The sequence below is a fragment of the Hyperolius riggenbachi genome, chromosome 5 (genome assembly GCF_040937935.1).
Source record: "Hyperolius riggenbachi isolate aHypRig1 chromosome 5, aHypRig1.pri, whole genome shotgun sequence".
NCBI lineage: Eukaryota > Metazoa > Chordata > Amphibia > Anura > Hyperoliidae > Hyperolius > Hyperolius riggenbachi.
In genome coordinates this window covers 32,128,816-32,150,219 of record NC_090650.1, presented here as the reverse complement: position 1 = coordinate 32,150,219, position 21,404 = coordinate 32,128,816, and the positions used below count along the sequence as shown (strand labels likewise).

Sequence of the window (21,404 nt, the reverse complement as noted above, 5' to 3'; positions counted from 1 at the left end):
TGAGCTATGTTTTTTGTTAAAAGACACCTACAGCAAGAGGGATATGGAGGCTGCCCTAATTATTTCGTTTTAAGCAATACCAGTTGCCTGGCAGCCCTGCTGATCCTCTGCCTCAAATGCTGGGAATACACGGTTCGTTTTTGAGCCATTTAGATGGTTCGATAGATAACTTTCGACATGTCCGATCTCCCGGCCAATCGTTTCGCCGCTCCATTCCGCACTAAACACAATGGAAAAAGATAAGAAAAGCGAGCAGAAGATAAGAGAATTGCCTGCGGAATCGAGCTGCAAAATCGAGCCGTGTATGCCCAGCATAATACATTTAGCCATAGCCCCTGAACAAGCATGCAGCAGATCGGGTGTTTCTGACATTATTGTCAGATCTGACAAGATTAGCTGCATGCTTGCTTCTGGTGTTATTCAGACACTCCTGCAGCCAAATAGATAGACAAGACAAATAACATTTATATTTTGCACTTTTCTCCTGGCAGACTCAAAGTGCCAGAGCAGCAGCCACTAGGACATGCTCTATAGGCAGTAGCAGTGTTAGGGAGACTTGCCCAAGGTCTCCTACTGAATAGGTGCTGGCTTACTGAACAGGCAGAGCCGAGATTCGAACCCTGGTCTCCTGTGTCAGAGGCAGAGCCCTTAACCATTACACCATCCAGCCACAGGGCTGCCAGGCAACTGGCACTGCTTAACAGAAAATAAATATGGCAGCCTCCACATACCTCTTGCTATAGTTGCCCTTTAAAGTTTGTGTTATCTAACGATTGTTAATAGTGATCCAGTGATACTTCATGTAAATGGCTGCAAAGTGAATTGTATTTGTACAGTATCTGAAAAATTAAAATAAAAAAAAGTTTAAGAAAAAAGAAGAAAGTCAACAACCAATCAGCAGCTATTGAGATATTTGGGAAATGAAACCAGAATTCTGTTGACATGGGCATCTTCTCCACTTCGCCTACAATTTATTTTCATCAACAAACATATATATATATATATATATATATCATACTGTATGATTAAGGAAAACACACGCATGATATTTTGCTGACTGAGCAGCGCAGACTCTGGAGGTGTCCCTGTACATGGAGGAACGGATACGTGTTTCCTGTTGCTATATGAGAAGTGTAGAGACCTGCACTGCTTTGTCTACATCGTGAGCACAACACAGCCACCTGCTGATTGAGTCATACAGACAAGTGAACACCCTGCAGGTCAGCATGGATACTTCACAAACTCTTAAAGGAAAACTCTAGACAAAAGTTTTCTTTGATTTGTTTAGGCCCCATTCACACTTAAAAGCGCAAAATGTTGGCGATTACCACTGGCGTTTTGCAGGAGTGATTTTTCCTCGTTTTCACGCGGAAAAATTTATGGAAACTGCAGCGATTTTCCCACGATCGCGTTTAGCGCTTCTACAGCACTGAAACGCGATCGCTGGGAAATCGCCTGAAAATGGTGCAGGCTACACGTTTGGTGATTTACGTTAATCGCCGGCGATTAACGCAAATCGCCCAAGTAAGAACGGGCCCATAGGGTCTTATTACACTAGCGCTTTCAAAAGCGCTACCATTTCAGCGTTTTGCTGAAATCGCCGGCAAAACTCTCTAGTGTGAATGGGGCCTTATGTCGGGCATACACGGAACGATTATGCGCCGGTATCGAGCCAGCGACTCGATGCCGGCGCGTCACCGCTCGTGCGCGCGGAACGATCCCCGCTCATCCCCGCGGGCTTCCCTTATCAGTCGCTCGATTCCCCGCTATTGTCCGCCCGTGGGGATCGAGCAGGGAATCTATCTGGCGGGTCATCGGACCTGTCGGATATTATCAATCGAGCCATCAGCGGCTCTATTGAAAAGCCTGCGGTCGAGCCGTGTATGCCTTGCATTAGGATTGTTGCCGATTCAGCTTTCTAGATCAGATCAGTAAGGAAAAGTGAAACCCAGGGCGAAAATAAACTGATGAGATAGACAATTATATTTATCCTCCTACTCCAAAAAATTACTCTTTTTAAGATATACCATGGTTTTATTTTATATTTACACATTTACAAACTAAAGTGAAAGCTTTGTTGCCTCTGCTCAGTGGCAACCTATTAAATGTCCCAGAAATAGAAAAAGGTCCATAGAACATGTATTTTATCTCATCATGTCATATGTTGCCTCAGTTACACTTTAAAGTAAGTGACCCTCATGAAGTGAAGGTTGAGTGTTGCCTTGTTTGCGTTGTTTGAGGAGGTTGGTCGGAATTAGGTAATACGAAGCCAGGGTGAGAGGATAGAGGATACCAAAAACAGAAACCTTACTCTGGAGTTTTTTCAGGTTTCCTGTTTTTGGCACACTAGGTTTGAGGCACGTATCACAGAAGGTAATATCGCCTGCAGAGTACCGCGCATTGAACAATTAGTGCGACCAGCTCTACACAGGTAATGTAAGTGTTGCTATGGTAACGCGTGTTATGCAAGTATTGTTACCACAGCAATACTTGTAATGTAAAACTCGTAATACATGTGCTGCGGATGTGCTAATTGCGCAACATGCAGTACTCTGCTCACTGTGCACAGCAATATTACCGTAGGTTTTGTGCATCTGGCCCATTATCTATAAGTTGGCCACACACAATACAATAAAATTATACAATTTTGCAACAATTCGAAGTAAACAATCTGGTTGTACAGGGAAATCAAATACTTTTTCTCTTAATCGTTTGAGAAATGTGATTGAATTTGTTTTTTTTTCTTTTAACCACCTCGCATCCAGACCTTCTTTTCTCCTTATGGACCAGAGCAGTTTTGACGCTTTAGCCATGTCCCTATTTAAACAGCCATAACTTTATCCCTACTCACAACACCTAAATGATCTAGGTATCGTTTTTTTCAGGACATACTAAACTTTCATGGGGGGGGGGGGGGGGGGGGTATTTTGACCCAAGAAAAAAAATTCTATGCATTTTAATGGGAAAAAGAGGGGGTAAAATGGAAAATTGCATTAATCCTTAGGTTTCATCAATTCTAGTAAAAAATAAAAAATGCTACAGTAGATAACAAGCATGCCACCAGTATTACGTCCTCCAAGGATAGATAGCCAGGCGTGTCCCCAGTATCAGCCCCCGCCCAGTAAAGCCAGATGTGCCCCCCAATATCAGCCCACAGTATAGCCAGATCTGTCCCCCGTATTTGCTAGCCCCCCATATAGACAGATGCGCCCCCCGGAATAGGGCCCACCATTATAGCAAGATGTGTCCCCGGGATCAATGTTCCCCATTGTAGCCAGATGTACCCCCAGGATTAGCGCCCCCTCCCCATTATAGCCAAATGTGCCCCCAGTGTTAGGTTATGGCCCCCATGACAATCAGATATGCCCCCCATTATTAATTTCCCACCCCCTGTTACCCTGATGGGTCCCAAAATACATTTCAACCCCCCCTTTCGGAACACTACCCCCATCCTCCGTTATGGGTAGCCAGATGACGCCGTCAAGCCGGGACTCGGATGTTCGGCATCACAGGGCTGCGTGCACCGTGGTGAATGGAAGCTGGGGCTGAAGGATGATCGCAGGAACCAGATAAGGTGAGATATTCTGCTTGCAAAGGCATATTTTTATCGATCTGGCGCGGAGGGGGAGAGATGAAGGATCACCGCTGGGGGTCACTAATTGGCTACAAGAGAACATTTTCCCTTTCACCAATCAGTAATGCAGCTGTCAGTGCCGGGGGGTGCGCTCTGAAGCACACCCGATCGTGCACAGCAGGGCTGCAAGCAATATATCTACGTCATGGTGGCTTGGAGGGTGCCACAGATGACGTAGATATACTGTAGCAGGGGAAAAAGTGGTTAATAAAAGTTGATCGGGAGAGGCTGATTTTCCTGATCAATCTTTATTTAAATGAAATGGTATAGGTTACATTGACAAATTATTTCTATCATTTATTTTCATAATTAGGGACAAATTATACACGTGTGGCACATTGGTCAGATTTTTTAAATGTAACAATCAGTCAGAAAAATTGATTGTGATTGTTGAATTGAAAATATAAACATTGTATGGCTTGGCCACTTTTAGAGCAATTCAATAAAAACGATCGAGAAACAGAGAAATCTAAATCTTATTTTTTGTTCAAACAAGAAATCTGATTGAATTTCCCCTACTTTTTTTTTAAATAACATTTTTTTTTTTCAGATGATTGAATGGTGTAGGTTAGATTGCCAATTTCTTCATGTATGGACCAAAATCATTTTTTCAGTTTTCAATAATTTTGTTTTCATAATTAGGGAAAAATTAAAGGGAACTTGAAGTAAGAAGTATATGAAGGCTACCACATTTATTTCCTTTTAAACAATACCAGTTACCTGGCAGCCCTGCTGATCTATCTGGCTGCAGTAGTGTCTGAATCGCACCAGAAACAAGCATGCAGCTAATCTTGTCAGATCTGACAGTAATGTCAGAAACACCCGATCTGCTGCATGTTTGTTCAGGGGCTATTGGAGGCAGAGGATCAGCAGGACAGCCAGGGAACTGGTATTGCTTAAATGGAAATAAATAAGTCAGCCTCCCTATCCTTCTCAGTTCAGGTGTCCTTTAGGGTTTGTTCACACTACAAGAGCTTTCTAAGTGATAGTGATTTTTAACAGCTCTTGCTAATACAATGCTATGGGGGATTTTTACAAAATCACATCGCTCCAGTGTGCACACCCACATAGGATAACATTAGCAAGAGCTTTTTAAAATCACAAAGCACTTAGAAAAGCTCTTGTAGTGTGAATAAGCCCTTAAAGCGTACCTGAGCCGAAGCTTAGGTTCAAAATCAGATGCTTACCATGAAGAGAGGGAAGCTTCAGGATCCTACCGAGGCTTCCCTCAGTTGTTGGAAGCCCCCCATTGCTGAGCGCGGCCCCCTTCCACATCGTGGCCGCACAGCTCCTCTTCCTCATTCATGGCCGTGCATTAGAGCCCGCCCGCGCTTGCACAGTAGAATGGACTCTGCCGCTCCAGCTTAATGCGAATGCGTGGGCGGGCTTGAGCATCTACTGCATGACCACACTGCAGGAACAGAGCTGCGCGGCCCTGATAGTATTAGTGACAATGCCTTGTCGCTAATCTTCAGGGTGGCAACGCTCAGCGATGAGGACAGCAGACCGTCGAGGGAAGCCTCAATAGGATCCTCTCTTCATGGTAAGTATCTAATTTTGTACCTGAGCTTCGGCTTGGGTTTGCTTTAAAACACAGGTGTGATACATTGGTAAGAACTTATACATGTTACAATCACTCTAAAAAAAATGAAGGGGCACTATGGCAAAAAAATAAAAAATATGTGCAAACAGACAAATAACAAGTACATTTTTTCCAGAGTAAAATGAGCCATAATTTACTTTTCTCCTATGTTGTTGTCACTTACAGTAAGTAGTAGAAATGTGATAGAAGTGACAGGTTTTGGACTAGTCCATCTCTTCATAGGGGATTCTCAGCAAGTCTTTTATTCTTTATAAAGATATTCCCTAAAAAGGATTTAAACTATAATGCTGGCCTGCTTCCCTGCTCCCTACAAAGTTTTTTGGCATTCACTAAGTGTTTTTGAAAATAAATAAATCCCTGAGGGCCCGTTTCCACTATCGCGGAAACGGCCACAGGCAAATCGCGCGGGGAAGCTCTGCCATAGGGGATAACGGCGCCGCCGGCCGAATCGCTTGCAGTAGCGATTCGGCCGGAACCCCCTACAGAATTCGCGGCGGAGGCTGCGATTCCCATAGCCGTGCATGGCACGGCTCATGGGATTCGCCTGCGATCCCGCCCACCCGCTCAGTGCCGGCGTGCGTCTGCGAGACGCACGCTGCACCTGAGAATCCCCTCATGAAGAGATGGACTAGATAAAAACCTGTCACTTCTGTCACATTTCTACTACCTACTGTAAGTGACAGCAACACAGGATAAAAGTAATTTATGGCTCATTTTGCTCTGGAAAAAACTTACTTCTTATTTGTTTATGTTTGCACAAATTTAAATTTTACAATTCTTCGCCATAGTGCCCCTTTAACCTGCTGAGCGGTCTGGACGAGCTCAGCTCGTCCAACACCGCCAGAGGCTGCCGCTCAGGCCCTGCTGGGCCGATTTTTGTCAAATAAAAAGCAGCACACGCAGCCGGCACTTTGCCAGCCGCGTGTGCTGCCTGATCGCCGCCGCTCTGCGGCGATCCGCCGCGAGCAGCGGCGAAAGAGGGTCCCCCCAGCCGCCTGAGCCCAGCGTTGCCGGAACAAAAAGTTCCGGCCAGCGCTAAGGGCTGGATCGGAGGCGGCTGACGTCAGGACGTCGGCTGACGTCGATGACGTCACTCCGCTCGTCGCTATGGCGACGATATAAGCAAAACAAGGAAGGCCGCTCATTGCGGCCTTCCTTGTTTATTCTGGGCGCCGGAGGCGATCGGAAGATCGCCTCCGGAGCGCCCTCTAGTGGGCTTTCATGCAGCCAACTTTCAGTTGGCTGCATGAAATAGTTTTTTTTTTATTTAAAAAAAACCCTCCCGCAGCCACCCTGGCGATTTAATCAGAACGCCAGGGTGGTTAATTGCAATTCTGAAATCAAATTAAATCAAAGAAATTATAAAAATTGTATAGTGTGTGACCACCTTAACACATTTCCAGCATCTAACAAGTAGGGGGCACTAAGAATTGGGTGAGAAAAATACCATCAGATTTAAAGAGAGTCTGAAGCGAGAATAAATCTCGCTTCAGACCTCATAGATAGCAGGGGCATGTGTGCCCCTGCTAAAACGCCGCTATCCTGCAGCTTAACGGGGTCCCTGATCCCCCAAATCTCCTCCGTGCAGCCGGGGAGCGCTTCCGCATCGGGGCAGGGCTAAGCGCCGCAGCCCTGCCCCACGCGCGTCTGTCAGCGCGTATCTCCGCCTCTCCCCCCGCCCCTCTCAGTCTTACTTCACTGAGAGGGGCGGGTGAGAGGCGGCGATGCGCCGCTGATAGACGCGACTGGAGGCAGGGCTGCAGCCGTTAGCCCTGCCTCCAGGAAGCAATAAATCTGCGACCAAAAGATGACCAAGGTTTGCTGGGGTGGGTTTGGGGGTGAAGGGACCCCCGTTAAGCCGCGGGATAGCGGCGTTTTAGCAGGGGCACACATGCCCCTGCTAACTATGAGCTCTGAAGCGAGATTTATTCTCGCTTCAGAGTCTCTTTAAGTCAATCACAGGCAGTTCTTTCCGAGTTGCTGAAGAGGTATCACGAGGCTGAGATAACTCATCGGAAGCGAATGCTGGGAATACACCACTAGATATTTTGGCAGATAGATGGTTCAATCGATAATTTCCGACATGCCCGATCTTATTTTCGATCGTTTTTCTGATCGATTTCTAATAGAAGTGAATGGAAATCGGTAAGAAAAGATAAGAAGATCAATAGGAAAATCGACGGGACAGTAAATTGGCTGAAAAATCTCATCGTGTATTCCCAGCATAAGACATTTCATATAAGCAGAGCTTATGGTGCTCAGTGTTAATTTACTGCTTATTTTACAGCTTACTTTCTCAGCCAAGTTCAGTCTAGCATGCGCAAGAGGTTTTATTTCTGTGGATCAAGTTTGTCTCCTCTTTTGTCTCTCCCCTTATCCAATCAGCTTTTTCTCCTATGTTTTCTCCTATGGAACACTTTACATCTTCTCTACAAAATAACTTTTTAGAACTCTGCAATTAAAAAAAAAAAGTACTAGAAAGTAACATCAAAATTATTTTGGGTATTTTCTTGCTTGTGGATGACTTAAAGGGCATTTTAATGAGAAATGTGTGAAAATGTCAGTTAATTGATTAGGGGCCAAAATGTTCTGTGGAAAGCTGCAAGCCTAAACAGCCTGAAAGTGCACCGACTATCAGCAGCCAATCAGATTGCAGGAATCACGGGTGCAACAGAAAGATGCAGTCACAGTTGTCCTGTGATACTCCCCTGCTGGTTTCCTCCGTTCCCAGCTGCATGAACCTGCTTGCACCTTTTACCTACACCCCCCTCCTCCCCCAACTAGCTTGATTGTTCAATCTCTCAGGGGTGCCCATGGTGGTATCTCTGCACTTCTAAATTCCCAGCTTTGCTCATTTGCACCCATCACCAATGGTTTCCCCTTCCCTCTGCTGGATGAGATCTCGGCCGTTCTGAGTTCCCATCTCTCTACTCCTGTTCTGTGGCAACCTCCCCCCATTCTATTTATATTATGGAAAGGCAGGGGGGCAGCTATGGAGTGCAGATTTGTTAAAGGGAACCGTAACAGAGGGATATGGATGTTTTCTTTTAAACGATATCAGTTGCTTGTCGGTCCTGCTGATCTCGTTGGCTGCGGTGGTGGCTGAATCACACACCTGAAACAAGCATGCAGCTAATCCAGTCTGACTTCAGTCAGAGCACCTGATCTGCATGCTTGTTGAGGGGCTGTGGCTAAAAGTATTAGAGACACAGGATCAGCAGGAGAGTCAGGCAACTGGTATTATTTTAAAAGGAAAAATCCACATACTTCTCAGTTTAGGTTCCCTTTAAAAAGAGTTCCAAAAAGCTATAGCACACCACCTGTAGGCTTAGCTCATAATGAACATAACACCCGAGTGCAGAGGTGAATACAGAGGACAAGCATAATGCGTCAGGTGCAGTGACCAATAGCCTGCTATTTCCTTCGCTTCTGATTGGTGGAGCCACTATAATGCTGAAGTACAGGTGGTCTTACCTGGTAGTGGCCGCGTCCAGCAGTATGGCCTGGTCCTCGTCCTCATCCTCCGGCTTCTCCTCCGGTTCCCCCTCCTTGCAGCTGAAGTTCAGTGGGAAGGGGAACGGCAGCTCCTTGAGGCGGCTGGCAGAGTTCCCCATCTCTCTCGCACAACAAGACGCAGCGACAGGAAGCTCCCTCTTCCTTTTCCCCCCAATAACAATACTAAAGGAGGGGCCCCTCCCAATCTGGAGAACCTTCGGTCACAGGGCGTCCCGCTGACCTGCCCAGTCGTCATCCTGAGCACCCGCTGGTGGGGGGGGGGGGGGCACCTGTGATGTGCCAACCTACTATTTCCTTATGACACAATCGTTACACCACACCGCTCTGCCTTAACCCCCGACATGCCAGGATGGGCCTCAGCGCAGAAGAGCTAGCACTCTGTGCGTAAATAAGAGTAGCGCACTGCGACGAGCGGTACAGCGCTAGCGGTGGCAGCCTTCCAATCTATTTTCTATCAGATATCGATTGCAGCAGAAAAGATCGATATTTTCTAATTGATTCTTGGATCAGGAGAATCTTGATTGCTTCCCGGAGCGAGCCTGCGCCCGGCGCTTACACTAATCGCCTGAAGGTCGTTCTTATTTATTCCTGGTGACAGCGGCGAGTCCTGGCATCAGCGGCGCGGGGACAAACACAAGCACGGTTGTGAAATAGGGCGGTCAGGAAATGTTGACAGAGCCGAGTTGTAAGATATCAGCCACACCGTGTCCTGCGACGCTCGTCAGCCTGGGGCAGACCGGACCAGCCAGGACCGACGCGGCAGACACAATGCTTATCACATGCGGTGACGTCACAATACCGCTCCATTGTCCAAACATTCTGACTTAAGGGACAACTATCGTGAAACATTGTAACATTTAAAATACTGTACATGTGTATAAGAATCCCATTTCTCCCAGAGTAAAATGCAAGATAAATAGCTTTTGTCGCTATGTTGCAGTCACTTACAGGCGGCAGTAAAAAAAATCTGACAGATCTGACAGTTTTTGGACTAGTCCACCTCTTCATGGGGAATTCTCAGTATATTCTTTATTTCATACAAAAGTAGGGCATCATGGCGGCATAGTGCATAGCACTTGCAGCAATGGGCTCTCGATTCGAATGCCAGCCAGGACACTCTGTATGGAGATTGTATGTTCTTCCCATGTCTGTGGGAGTTTCCTCCGGCCACTTCGGTTTCCTCCCACATCCCAAAAACGTACAGATAAGTTAACTGACTTCCCTTAAATCGGCCTTAAGGTGCGTACACACGCACTACTGTGAGGAACGATGGGTCCGTCGGACCCACCCGCTGGGAGGGCGTTCCAGGGATAGTAGAGCGTGTGTACAGTCTGTCTGCAGACTGGTAGAACGATTTCTGAACGATCCGCTCGACGGATCGCTCAGAAACAGCCTTATCAGTCTGCAGACAGACTGTACACACGCTCTACTATCCCTGGAACGCCCTCCCAGCGGGAGGGTCCGACGGACCCATCGTTCCTCACAGTAGTGCCGTGTGTACGCACCTTTAGACTGTGTCACATAGACATATGACTATGTTAGGGAATAGATTGTGAGCCCCTCTGAGGGACAGTTATAGACAAGACTATATGTGAAGTACTGAGGAAGATGTTGGCATAATAATAAAAGCTCTCCTTAGAAAGGATCTATACAAAGATGCCAGCGCCAGCCTCTCTTCTCCTTTGTACACTATTCTGGCACTTGTATTGAGCAACTGCCATTCAGGAAGTGCTTTTGAAAACGAAGAAAACCCTGAAAATTCACCATAAGGAGATGGGCTAGTCCAAAACCTCTCAGAGTTTTATACGCGATTATAAGTGACAGCAATGCAAGAAAATAAAATGTATAGTTATTTACATTTTATACTTTAATTAATTACATTTTAAATACATAATAAAAAACTGTCTGGCGCTGCTTTTGTTTGTACGTTATAGAACTGTATACAAGCCTTCCCACCTGCTGCCACCTAATTTTCAGTGGATTACCCCTAACTCCACTGACTTGATGATTACACAGTTATATATATATATATATATATATATATATATATATATATATATATATATATATATATATATATATATATATATATATATATATATACAAGGAGCGCAGGTGATAAATGTTTTAAAAAAATGTTGCCTTTATTGGTAAATATTTTCAAACAGGAGATTCTCCTCTAACAACTTTCCCATGCATTACCCAGTTACACACACATGCATACATGGGTGTTGTGCGGTGCCTTATAAAATTCTGTTATAAAAAACTTTCTCTACTCATATCATCCAGTTCCTAAAAGAATTGTGCCCAAGTATCCAATGCCAGAATGACCAGTGTCCTTTTAAGCAAATAAATAATCAGGGTGCATACAGAGGAAGGAATTCCTTCAGTTTATTCCTTCCTCTGTATGCACCCTGATTATTTATTTGCTTAAAAGGACACTAGTCATTCTGGCATTGGATACTTGGGCACAATTATTTTAGGAACTGGATGATATGAGTAGAGAAAGTTTTTTATAACAGAATTTTATAAGGCACCGCACAACTCCCATGTATGCATGTGTGTGTAACTGGGTAATGCATGGGAAAGTTGTTAGAGGAGAATCTCCTGTTTGAAAATATTTACCAATAAAGGCAACATTTTTTAAAACATTTATCACCTGCGCTCCTTGTATATACTGTATATATGACCATTTTAAATACATGGTTGGTGCAGGGGCTCCTGACTGCATACATTCTATAGGGTTATGGGCGATGCAGGGACTCCTGACTGCGTACATTCTATAGGATTATGGCTGGTGCAGGGGCTCCTGACTGCGTACATTCTATAGGATAATGGCTGATGCGGGGGCTCCTGACTGCGTACATTCTATAGGGTTATGGCTGGTGCAGGGGCTCCTGACTGCATACATTCTATAGGATTATGGCTGGTGCAGGGGCTCCTGACTGTGTACATTCTATAGGGTTATGGCCGGTACAGGGGCTCCTGACTGTGTACATTCTATAGGATTATGGCTGGTGCAGGGGCTCCTGACTGCGTACATTCTATAGGATTATGGCTGGTGCAGGGGCTCCTGACTGCATACATTCTATAGGATTATGGCTGGTGCAGGGGCTCCTGACTGCGTACATTCTATAGGATTATGGCTGGTGTAGGGGTTCCTGACTGCGTACATTCTATAGGATTATGGCTGGTGCAGGGGCTCCTGACTGTGTACATTCTATAGGATTATGGCTGGTGCAGGGGCTCCTGACTGCGTACATTCTATAGGGTTATGGCCGATGCAGGGGCTCCTGACTGCGTACATTCTATAGGATTATGGCCGGTACAGGGGCTCCTGACTGCGTACATTCTATAGGATTATGGCTGGTGCAGGGGCTCCTGACTGTGTACATTCTATAGGATTATGGCTGGTGCAGGGGCTCCTGACTGCGTACATTCTATAGGGTTATGGCCGATGCAGGGGCTCCTGACTGTGTACATTCTATAGGATTATGGCTGGTGGAGGGGCTCCTGACTGCGTACACTCTATAGGATTATGGCTGGTTCAGGGGCTCCTGACTGCATACATTCTATAGGATTATGGCTGGTGCAGGGGCTCCTCCTGACTGCATACATTATATAGGATTATGGCCGGTGCGGGGGCTCCTGACTGTGTACATTCTATAGGATTATGTCTGGTGCGGGGGCTTCTGACTGTGTACATTCTATAGGATTATGGCTGGTGCAGGGGCTCCTGACTGCGTACATTCTATAGGATTATGGCTGGTGCGGGGGCTTCTGACTGTGTACATTCTATAGGATTATGGCTGGTGCAGGGGCTCCTGACTGCGTACATTCTATAGGATTATGGCTGGTGCACGGGCTCCTGACTGCGTACATTCTATAGGATTATGGCTGGTGCAGGGGCTCTTGACTGCATACATTCTATAGGATTATGGCTGGTGCGGGGGCTTCTGACTGCGCACATTCTATAGGATTATGGCTGGTGCAGGGGCTCCTGACTGCGTACATTCTATAGGATTATGGCTGGTGCAGGGGCTCCTGACTGCGTACTTTCTATAGGATTATGGCTGGTACAGGGGCTCCTGACTGTGTACATTCTATAGGATTATGGCTGGTGCAGGGGCTCCTGACTGTGTACATTCTATAGGATTATGGCCGGTGCAGGGGCTCCTGACTGTGTACATTCTATAGGATTATGGCCGGTGCAGGGGCTCCTGACTGCGTACATTCTATAGGATTATGGCTGGTGCAGGGGCTCCTGACTGCGTACATTCTATAGGATTATGGCCGGTGCAGGGGCTCCTGACTGCGTACATTCTATAGGATTATGGCTGGTGCAGGGGCTCCTGACTGCGTACATTCTATAGGATTATGGCTGGCACAGGGGCTCATGACTGCATACATTCTATAGGATTATGGCTGGTGCGGGGGCTCCTGACTGCGTACATTCTATAGGATTATGGCTGGTGCAGGGCTCCTGACTGCGTACATTCTATAGGATTATGTCTGGTGCAGGGGCTCCTGACTGCGTATATTCTATAGGATTATGGCTGGTGCAGGGGCTCCTGACTGTGTACATTCTATAGGATTATGGCTGGTGCGGGGGCTCCTGACTGCGTACATTCTATAGGATTATGGCTGGTACAGGGGCTCATGACTGCATACATTCTATAGGATTATGGCTGGTGCAGGGGCTCCTGACTGCGTACATTCTATAGGATTATGGCTGGTGCAGGGGCTCCTGACTGCGTACATTCTATAGGATTATGGCCGGTGCAGGGCTCCTGACTGCGTACATTCTATAGGATTATGGCTGGTGCTGGGGCTCCTGACTGCGTACATTCTATAGGATTATGGCTGGTGTAGGGGTTCCTGACTGCGTATATTCTGTAGGATTATGGCTGGTGAAGGGGCTCCTGACTGTGTACATTCTATAGGATTATGGCTGGTGCAGGGGCTCCTGACTGCGTACATTCTATAGGATTATGGCTGGTGCAGGGGCTCTTGACTGCTTACATTCTATAGGATTATGGCTGGTGCAGGGGCTCCTGACTGCGTACATTCTATAGGATTATGGCTGGTGCAGGGGCTCCTGAATGCGTACATTCTATAGGATTATGGCTGGTGCGGGGGCTTCTGACTGCGCACATTCTATAGGATTATGGCTGGTGAAGGGGCTCCTGACTGTGCACATTCTATAGGATTATGGCTGGTGCAGGGGCTCCTGACTGTGTACATTCTATAGGATTATGGCTGGTGCAGGGGCTCCTGACTGCGTACATTCTATAGGATTATGGCTGGTGCAGGGGCTCCTGACTGCGTACATTCTATAGGATTATGGCTGGTGCAGGGGCTCCTGACTGCGTACATTCTATAGGATTATGGCTGGTGCAGGGGCTCCTGACTGCGTACATTCTATAGGATTATGGCTGGTGCAGGGGCTCCAGACTGCATACATTCTATAGGATTATGGCCGATGCGAGGGATCCTGACAGTGTACATTCTATAGGATTATGGCTGGTGCAGGGCTCCTGACTGCGTACATTCTATAGGATTATGGCTGGTGCAGGGCTCCTGACTGCGTACATTCTATAGGATTATGGCCGGTGCAGGGGCTCCTGACTGCGTACATTCTATAGGATTATGGCTGGTGCAGGGGCTCCTGACTGCGTACATTCCATAGGATTATGGCAGGTGGAGGAGTTCTTGACTGCGTACATTCTATAGGATTATGGCTGGTGCAGGGGCTCCTGACTGCGCACATTCTATAGGATTATGGCTGGTGGAGGGGTTCTTGACTGCGTACATTCTATAGGATTATGGCTGGTACAGGGGCTCCTGACTGCGTACATTCTATAGGATTATGGCTGGTGTAGGGGTTCCTGACTGCATATATTCTGTAGGATTATGGCTGGTGAAGGGGCTCCTGACTGCGTACATTCTATAGGATTATGGCTGGTGCAGGGGCTCCTGACTGCGTACATTCTATAGGATTATGGCTGGTGCAGGGGCTCCTGACTGCATACATTCTATAGGGTTATGGCCGATGCAGGGGCTCCTGACTGCGTACATTCTATAGGATTATGGCTGGTACAGGGGCTCCTGACTGCATACATTCTATAGGATTTTGGCTGGTGCAGGGGCTCCTGACTGCGTACATTCTATAGGATTATAGCTGGTACAGGGGCTCCTGACTGCGTACATTCTATAGGATTATGGCTGGTGCAGGGGCTCCTGACTGCGTACATTCCATAGGAATATGGCTGGTGCAGGGGCTCCTGACTGCGTACATTCTATAGGATTATGGCTGGTGCAGGGGCTCCTGACTGCGTACATTCTATAGGATTATGGCTGGTGCAGGGGCTCCTGACTGCATACATTCTATAGGATTATGGCCGGTGCTGGGGCTCCTGACTGCGTACATTCTATAGGATTATGGCCGGTACAGGGCTCCTGACTGCGTACATTCTATAGGATTATGACTGGTGCAGGGGCTCCTGACTGCGTACATTCTATAGGATTATGGCTGGTGTAGGGGTTCCTGACTGCGTACATTCTATAGGATTATGGCTGGTGCAGGGGCTCCTGACTGTGTACATTCTATAGGATTATGGCCGGTACAGGGGCTCCTGACTGCGTACATTCTATAGGATTATGGCCGGTGCAGGGGCTCCTGACTGCGTACATTCTATAGGATTATGGCTGGTGCAGGGGCTCCTGACTGCGTACATTCTATAGGATTATGGCTGGTGCAGGGGCTCCTGACTGTGTACATTCTATAGGATTATGGCTGGTGAAGGGGCTCCTGACTGCGTACATTCTATAGGATTATGGCCGCTGCAGGGGCTCCTGACTGCATACATTCTATAGGATTATGTCTGGTGCAGGGGCTCCTGACTGCATACATTCTATAGGATTATGTCTGGTGCAGCGGCTCCTGACTGCATACATTCTATAGGATTATGGCCGGTGCAGGGCTCCTGACTGCGTACATTCTATAGGATTATGGCTGGTGCAGGGGCTCCTGACTGCGTACATTCCATAGGAATATGGCTGGTGCAGGGGCTCCTGACTGCGTACATTCTATAGGATTATGGCTGGTGCAGGGGCTCCTGACTGCGTACATTCTATAGGATTATGGCTGGTGCAGGGGCTCCTGACTGCATACATTCTATAGGATTATGGCCGGTGCTGGGGCTCCTGACTGCGTACATTCTATAGGATTATGGCCGATGCAGGGGCTCCTGACTGCGTACATTCTATAGGATTATGGCTGGTACAGGGGCTCCTGACTGCATACATTCTATAGGATTATGGCTGGTGCAGGGGCTCCTGACTGCGTACATTCTATAGGATTATAGCTGGTACAGGGGCTCCTGACTGCGTACATTCTATAGGATTATGGCTGGTGCAGGGGCTCCTGACTGCATACATTCTATAGGATTATGGCCGGTGCTGGGGCTCCTGACTGCGTACATTCTATAGGATTATTGCCGATGCAGGGGCTCCTGACTGCGTACATTCTATAGGATTATGGCTGGTACAGGGGCTCCTGACTGCATACATTCTATAGGATTATGGCTGGTACAGGGGCTCATGACTGCATACATTCTATAGGATTATGGCTGGTGCGGGGGCTCCTGACTGCGTACATTCTATAGGATTATGGCTGGTGCAGGGCTCCTGACTGCGTACATTCTATAGGATTATGGCTGGTGCAGGGCTCCTGACTGCGTACATTCTATAGGATTATGTCTGGTGCAGGGGCTCCTGACTGCGCACATTCTATAGGATTATGGCTGGTGCAGGGGCTCCTGACTGCGTATATTCTATAGGATTATGGCTGGTGCAGGGGCTCCTGACTGTGTACATTCTATAGGATTATGGCTGGTGCGGGGGCTCCTGACTGCGTACATTCTATAGGATTATGGCTGGTACAGGGGCTCATGACTGCATACATTCTATAGGATTATGGCTGGTGCAGGGGCTCCTGACTGCGTACATTCTATAGGATTATGGCTGGTGCAGGGGCTCCTGACTGCGTACATTCTATAGGATTATGGCCGGTGCAGGGCTCCTGACTGCGTACATTCTATAGGATTATGGCTGGTGCTGGGGCTCCTGACTGCGTACATTCTATAGGATTATGGCTGGTGTAGGGGTTCCTGACTGCGTATATTCTGTAGGATTATGGCTGGTGAAGGGGCTCCTGACTGTGTACATTCTATAGGATTATGGCTGGTGCACGGGCTCCTGACTGCGTACATTCTATAGGATTATGGCTGGTGCAGGGGCTCTTGACTGCATACATTCTATAGGATTATGGCTGGTGCAGGGGCTCCTGACTGCGTACATTCTATAGGATTATGGCTGGTGCAGGGGCTCCTGAATGCGTACATTCTATAGGATTATGGCTGGTGCGGGGGCTTCTGACTGCGCACATTCTATAGGATTATGGCTGGTGAAGGGGCTCCTGACTGTGCACATTCTATAGGATTATGGCTGGTGCAGGGGCTCCTGACTGCGTACATTCTATAGGATTATGGCTGGTGCAGGGGCTCCTGACTGCGTACTTTCTATAGGATTATGGCTGGTACAGGGGCTCCTGACTGTGTACATTCTATAGGATTATGGCTGGTGCAGGGGCTCCTGACTGTGTACATTCTATAGGATTATGGCCGGTGCAGGGGCTCCTGACTGTGTACATTCTATAGGATTATGGCCGGTGCAGGGGCTCCTGACTGCGTACATTCTATAGGATTATGGCTGGTGCAGGGGCTCCTGACTGCGTACATTCTATAGGATTATGGCCGGTGCAGGGGCTCCTGACTGCGTACATTCTATAGGATTATGGCTGGTGCAGGGGCTCCTGACTGCGTACATTCTATAGGATTATGGCTGGCACAGGGGCTCATGACTGCATACATTCTATAGGATTATGGCTGGTGCGGGGGCTCCTGACTGCGTACATTCTATAGGATTATGGCTGGTGCAGGGCTCCTGACTGCGTACATTCTATAGGATTATGTCTGGTGCAGGGGCTCCTGACTGCGCACATTCTATAGGATTATGGCTGGTGCAGGGGCTCCTGACTGCGTATATTCTATAGGATTATGGCTGGTGCAGGGGCTCCTGACTGTGTACATTCTATAGGATTATGGCTGGTGCGGGGGCTCCTGACTGCGTACATTCTATAGGATTATGGCTGGTACAGGGGCTCATGACTGCATACATTCTATAGGATTATGGCTGGTGCAGGGGCTCCTGACTGCGTACATTCTATAGGATTATGGCTGGTGCAGGGGCTCCTGACTGCGTACATTCTATAGGATTATGGCCGGTGCAGGGCTCCTGACTGCGTACATTCTATAGGATTATGGCTGGTGCTGGGGCTCCTGACTGCGTACATTCTATAGGATTATGGCTGGTGTAGGGGTTCCTGACTGCGTATATTCTGTAGGATTATGGCTGGTGAAGGGGCTCCTGACTGTGTACATTCTATAGGATTATGGCTGGTGCAGGGGCTCCTGACTGCGTACATTCTATAGGATTATGGCTGGTGCAGGGGCTCTTGACTGCATACATTCTATAGGATTATGGCTGGTGCAGGGGCTCCTGACTGCGTACATTCTATAGGATTATGGCTGGTGCAGGGGCTCCTGAATGCGTACATTCTATAGGATTATGGCTGGTGCGGGGGCTTCTGACTGCGCACATTCTATAGGATTATGGCTGGTGAAGGGGCTCCTGACTGTGCACATTCTATAGGATTATGGCTGGTGCAGGGGCTCCTGACTGTGTACATTCTATAGGATTATGGCTGGTGCAGGGGCTCCTGACTGCGTACATTCTATAGGATTATGGCTGGTGCAGGGGCTCCTGACTGCGTACATTCTATAGGATTATGGCTGGTGCAGGGGCTCCTGACTGCGTACATTCTATAGGATTATGGCTGGTGCAGGGGCTCCTGACTGCGTACATTCTATAGGATTATGGCTGGTGCAGGGGCTCCAGACTGCATACATTCTATAGGATTATGGCCGATGCGAGGGATCCTGACAGTGTACATTCTATAGGATTATGGCTGGTGCAGGGCTCCTGACTGCGTACATTCTATAGGATTATGGCTGGTGCAGGGCTCCTGACTGCGTACATTCTATAGGATTATGGCCGGTGCAGGGGCTCCTGACTGCGTACATTCTATAGGATTATGGCTGGTGCAGGGGCTCCTGACTGCGTACATTCCATAGGATTATGGCAGGTGGAGGAGTTCTTGACTGCGTACATTCTATAGGATTATGGCTGGTGCAGGGGCTCCTGACTGCGCACATTCTATAGGATTATGGCTGGTGGAGGGGTTCTTGACTGCGTACATTCTATAGGATTATGGCTGGTAAAGGGGCTCCTGACTGCGTACATTCTATAGGATTATGGCTGGTGTAGGGGTTCCTGACTGCATATATTCTGTAGGATTATGGCTGGTGAAGGGGCTCCTGACTGCGTACATTCTATAGGATTATGGCTGGTGCAGGGGCTCCTGACTGCGTACATTCTATAGGATTATGGCTGGTGCAGGGGCTCCTGACTGCATACATTCTATAGGGTTATGGCCGATGCAGGGGCTCCTGACTGCGTACATTCTATAGGATTATGGCTGGTACAGGGGCTCCTGACTGCATACATTCTATAGGATTTTGGCTGGTGCAGGGGCTCCTGACTGCGTACATTCTATAGGATTATAGCTGGTACAGGGGCTCCAGACTGCGTACATTCTATAGGATTATGGCTGGTGCAGGGGCTCCTGACTGCGTACATTCCATAGGAATATGGCTGGTGCAGGGGCTCCTGACTGCGTACATTCTATAGGATTATGGCTGGTGCAGGGGCTCCTGACTGCGTACATTCTATAGGATTATGGCTGGTGCAGGGGCTCCTGACTGCATACATTCTATAGGATTATGGCCGGTGCTGGGGCTCCTGACTGCGTACATTCTATAGGATTATGGCCGGTACAGGGCTCCTGACTGCGTACATTCTATAGGATTATGACTGGTGCATATGCTCCTGACTGCGTACATTCTATAGGATTATGGCTGGTGTAGGGGTTCCTGACTGCGTACATTCTATAGGATTATGGCTGGTGCAGGGGCTCCTGACTGTGTACATTCTATAGGATTATGGCCGGTACAGGGGCTCCTGACTGCGTACATTCTATAGGATTATGGCCGGTGCAGGGGCTCCTGACTGCGTACATTCTATAGGATTATGGCTGGTGCAGGGGCTCCTGACTGCGTACATTCTATAGGATTATGGCTGGTGCAGGGGCTCCTGACTGTGTACATTCTATAGGATTATGGCTGGTGAAGGGGCTCCTGACTGCGTACATTCTATAGGATTATGGCCGCTGCAGGGGCTCCTGACTGCATACATTCTATAGGATTATGTCTGGTGCAGGGGCTCCTGACTGCATACATTCTATAGGATTATGTCTGGTGCAGGGGCTCCTGACTGCACACATTCTATAGGATTATGGCCGGTGCAGGGCTCCTGACTGCGTACATTCTATAGGATTATGGCTGGTGAAGGGGCTCCTGACTGCGTACATTCTATAGGATTATGTCTGGTGCAGGGGCTCCTGACTGCATACATTCTATAGGATTATGGCTGGTGCAGGGGCTCCTGACTGCGTACATTCTATAGGATTATGGCCGGTGCAGGGGCTCCTGACTGCGTACATTCTATAGGATTATGGCTGGTGCAGGGGCTCCTGACTGTGTACATTCTATAGGATTATGGCTGGTACAGGGGCTCATGACTGCATACATTCTATAGGATTATGGCTGGTGCGGGGGCTCCTGATTGCGTACATTCTATAGGATTATGGCTGGTGCAGGGCTCCTGACTGTGTACATTCTTTAGGATTATGTCTGGTGCAGGGGCTCCTGACTGCGCACATTCTATAGGATTATGGCTGGTGCAGGGGCTCCTGACTGCGTATATTCTATAGGATTATGGCTGGTGCAGGGGCTCCTGACTGTGTACATTCTATAGGATTATGGCTGGTGCGGGGGCTCCTGACTGCGTACATTCTATAGGATTATGGCTGGTACAGGGGCTCATGACTGCATACATTCTATAGGATTATGGCTGGTGCAGGGGCTCCTGACTGCGTACATTCTATAGGATTATGGCTGGTGCAGGGGCTCCTGACTGCGTACATTCTATAGGATTATGGCCGGTGCAGGGCTCCTGACTGCGTACATTCTATAGGATTATGGCTGGTGCTGGGGCTCCTGACTGCGTACATTCTATAGGATTATGGCTGGTGTAGGGGTTCCTGACTGCGTATATTCTGTAGGATTATGGCTGGTGAAGGGGCTCCTGACTGTGTACATTCTATAGGATTATGGCTGGTGCAGGGGCTCCTGACTGCGTACATTCTATAGGATTATGGCTGGTGCAGGGGCTCTTGACTGCATACATTCTATAGGATTATGGCTGGTGCAGGGGCTCCTGACTGCGTACATTCTATAGGATTATGGCTGGTGCAGGGGCTCCTGAATGCGTACATTCTATAGGATTATGGCTGGTGCGGGGGCTTCTGACTGCGCACATTCTATATGATTATGGCTGGTGAAGGGGCTC

General features: G+C 48.0%; 1 protein-coding gene across 6 annotated transcripts in view; it reads right to left on the bottom strand.

Annotated features, from left to right (window-relative positions):
* The window catches only part of NOS3 (nitric oxide synthase 3), a 242,706-nt gene that overhangs the window by 101,857 nt on the left and 119,445 nt on the right, over window positions 1–21,404 (bottom strand). Inside the window, exon 1 of one of the 6 annotated variants that reach the window (XM_068235391.1) lies at window positions 8,712–8,903. The exons of the other annotated variants lie outside the window; for them this stretch is intronic. Coding sequence (XP_068091492.1) covers window positions 8,712–8,851 — 140 coding nt within the window. The 5' untranslated portion in view covers window positions 8,852–8,903. Of the gene's footprint in view, window positions 1–8,711; window positions 8,904–21,404 lie in introns of those variants that run through there. 6 annotated transcript variants of the gene reach the window in all.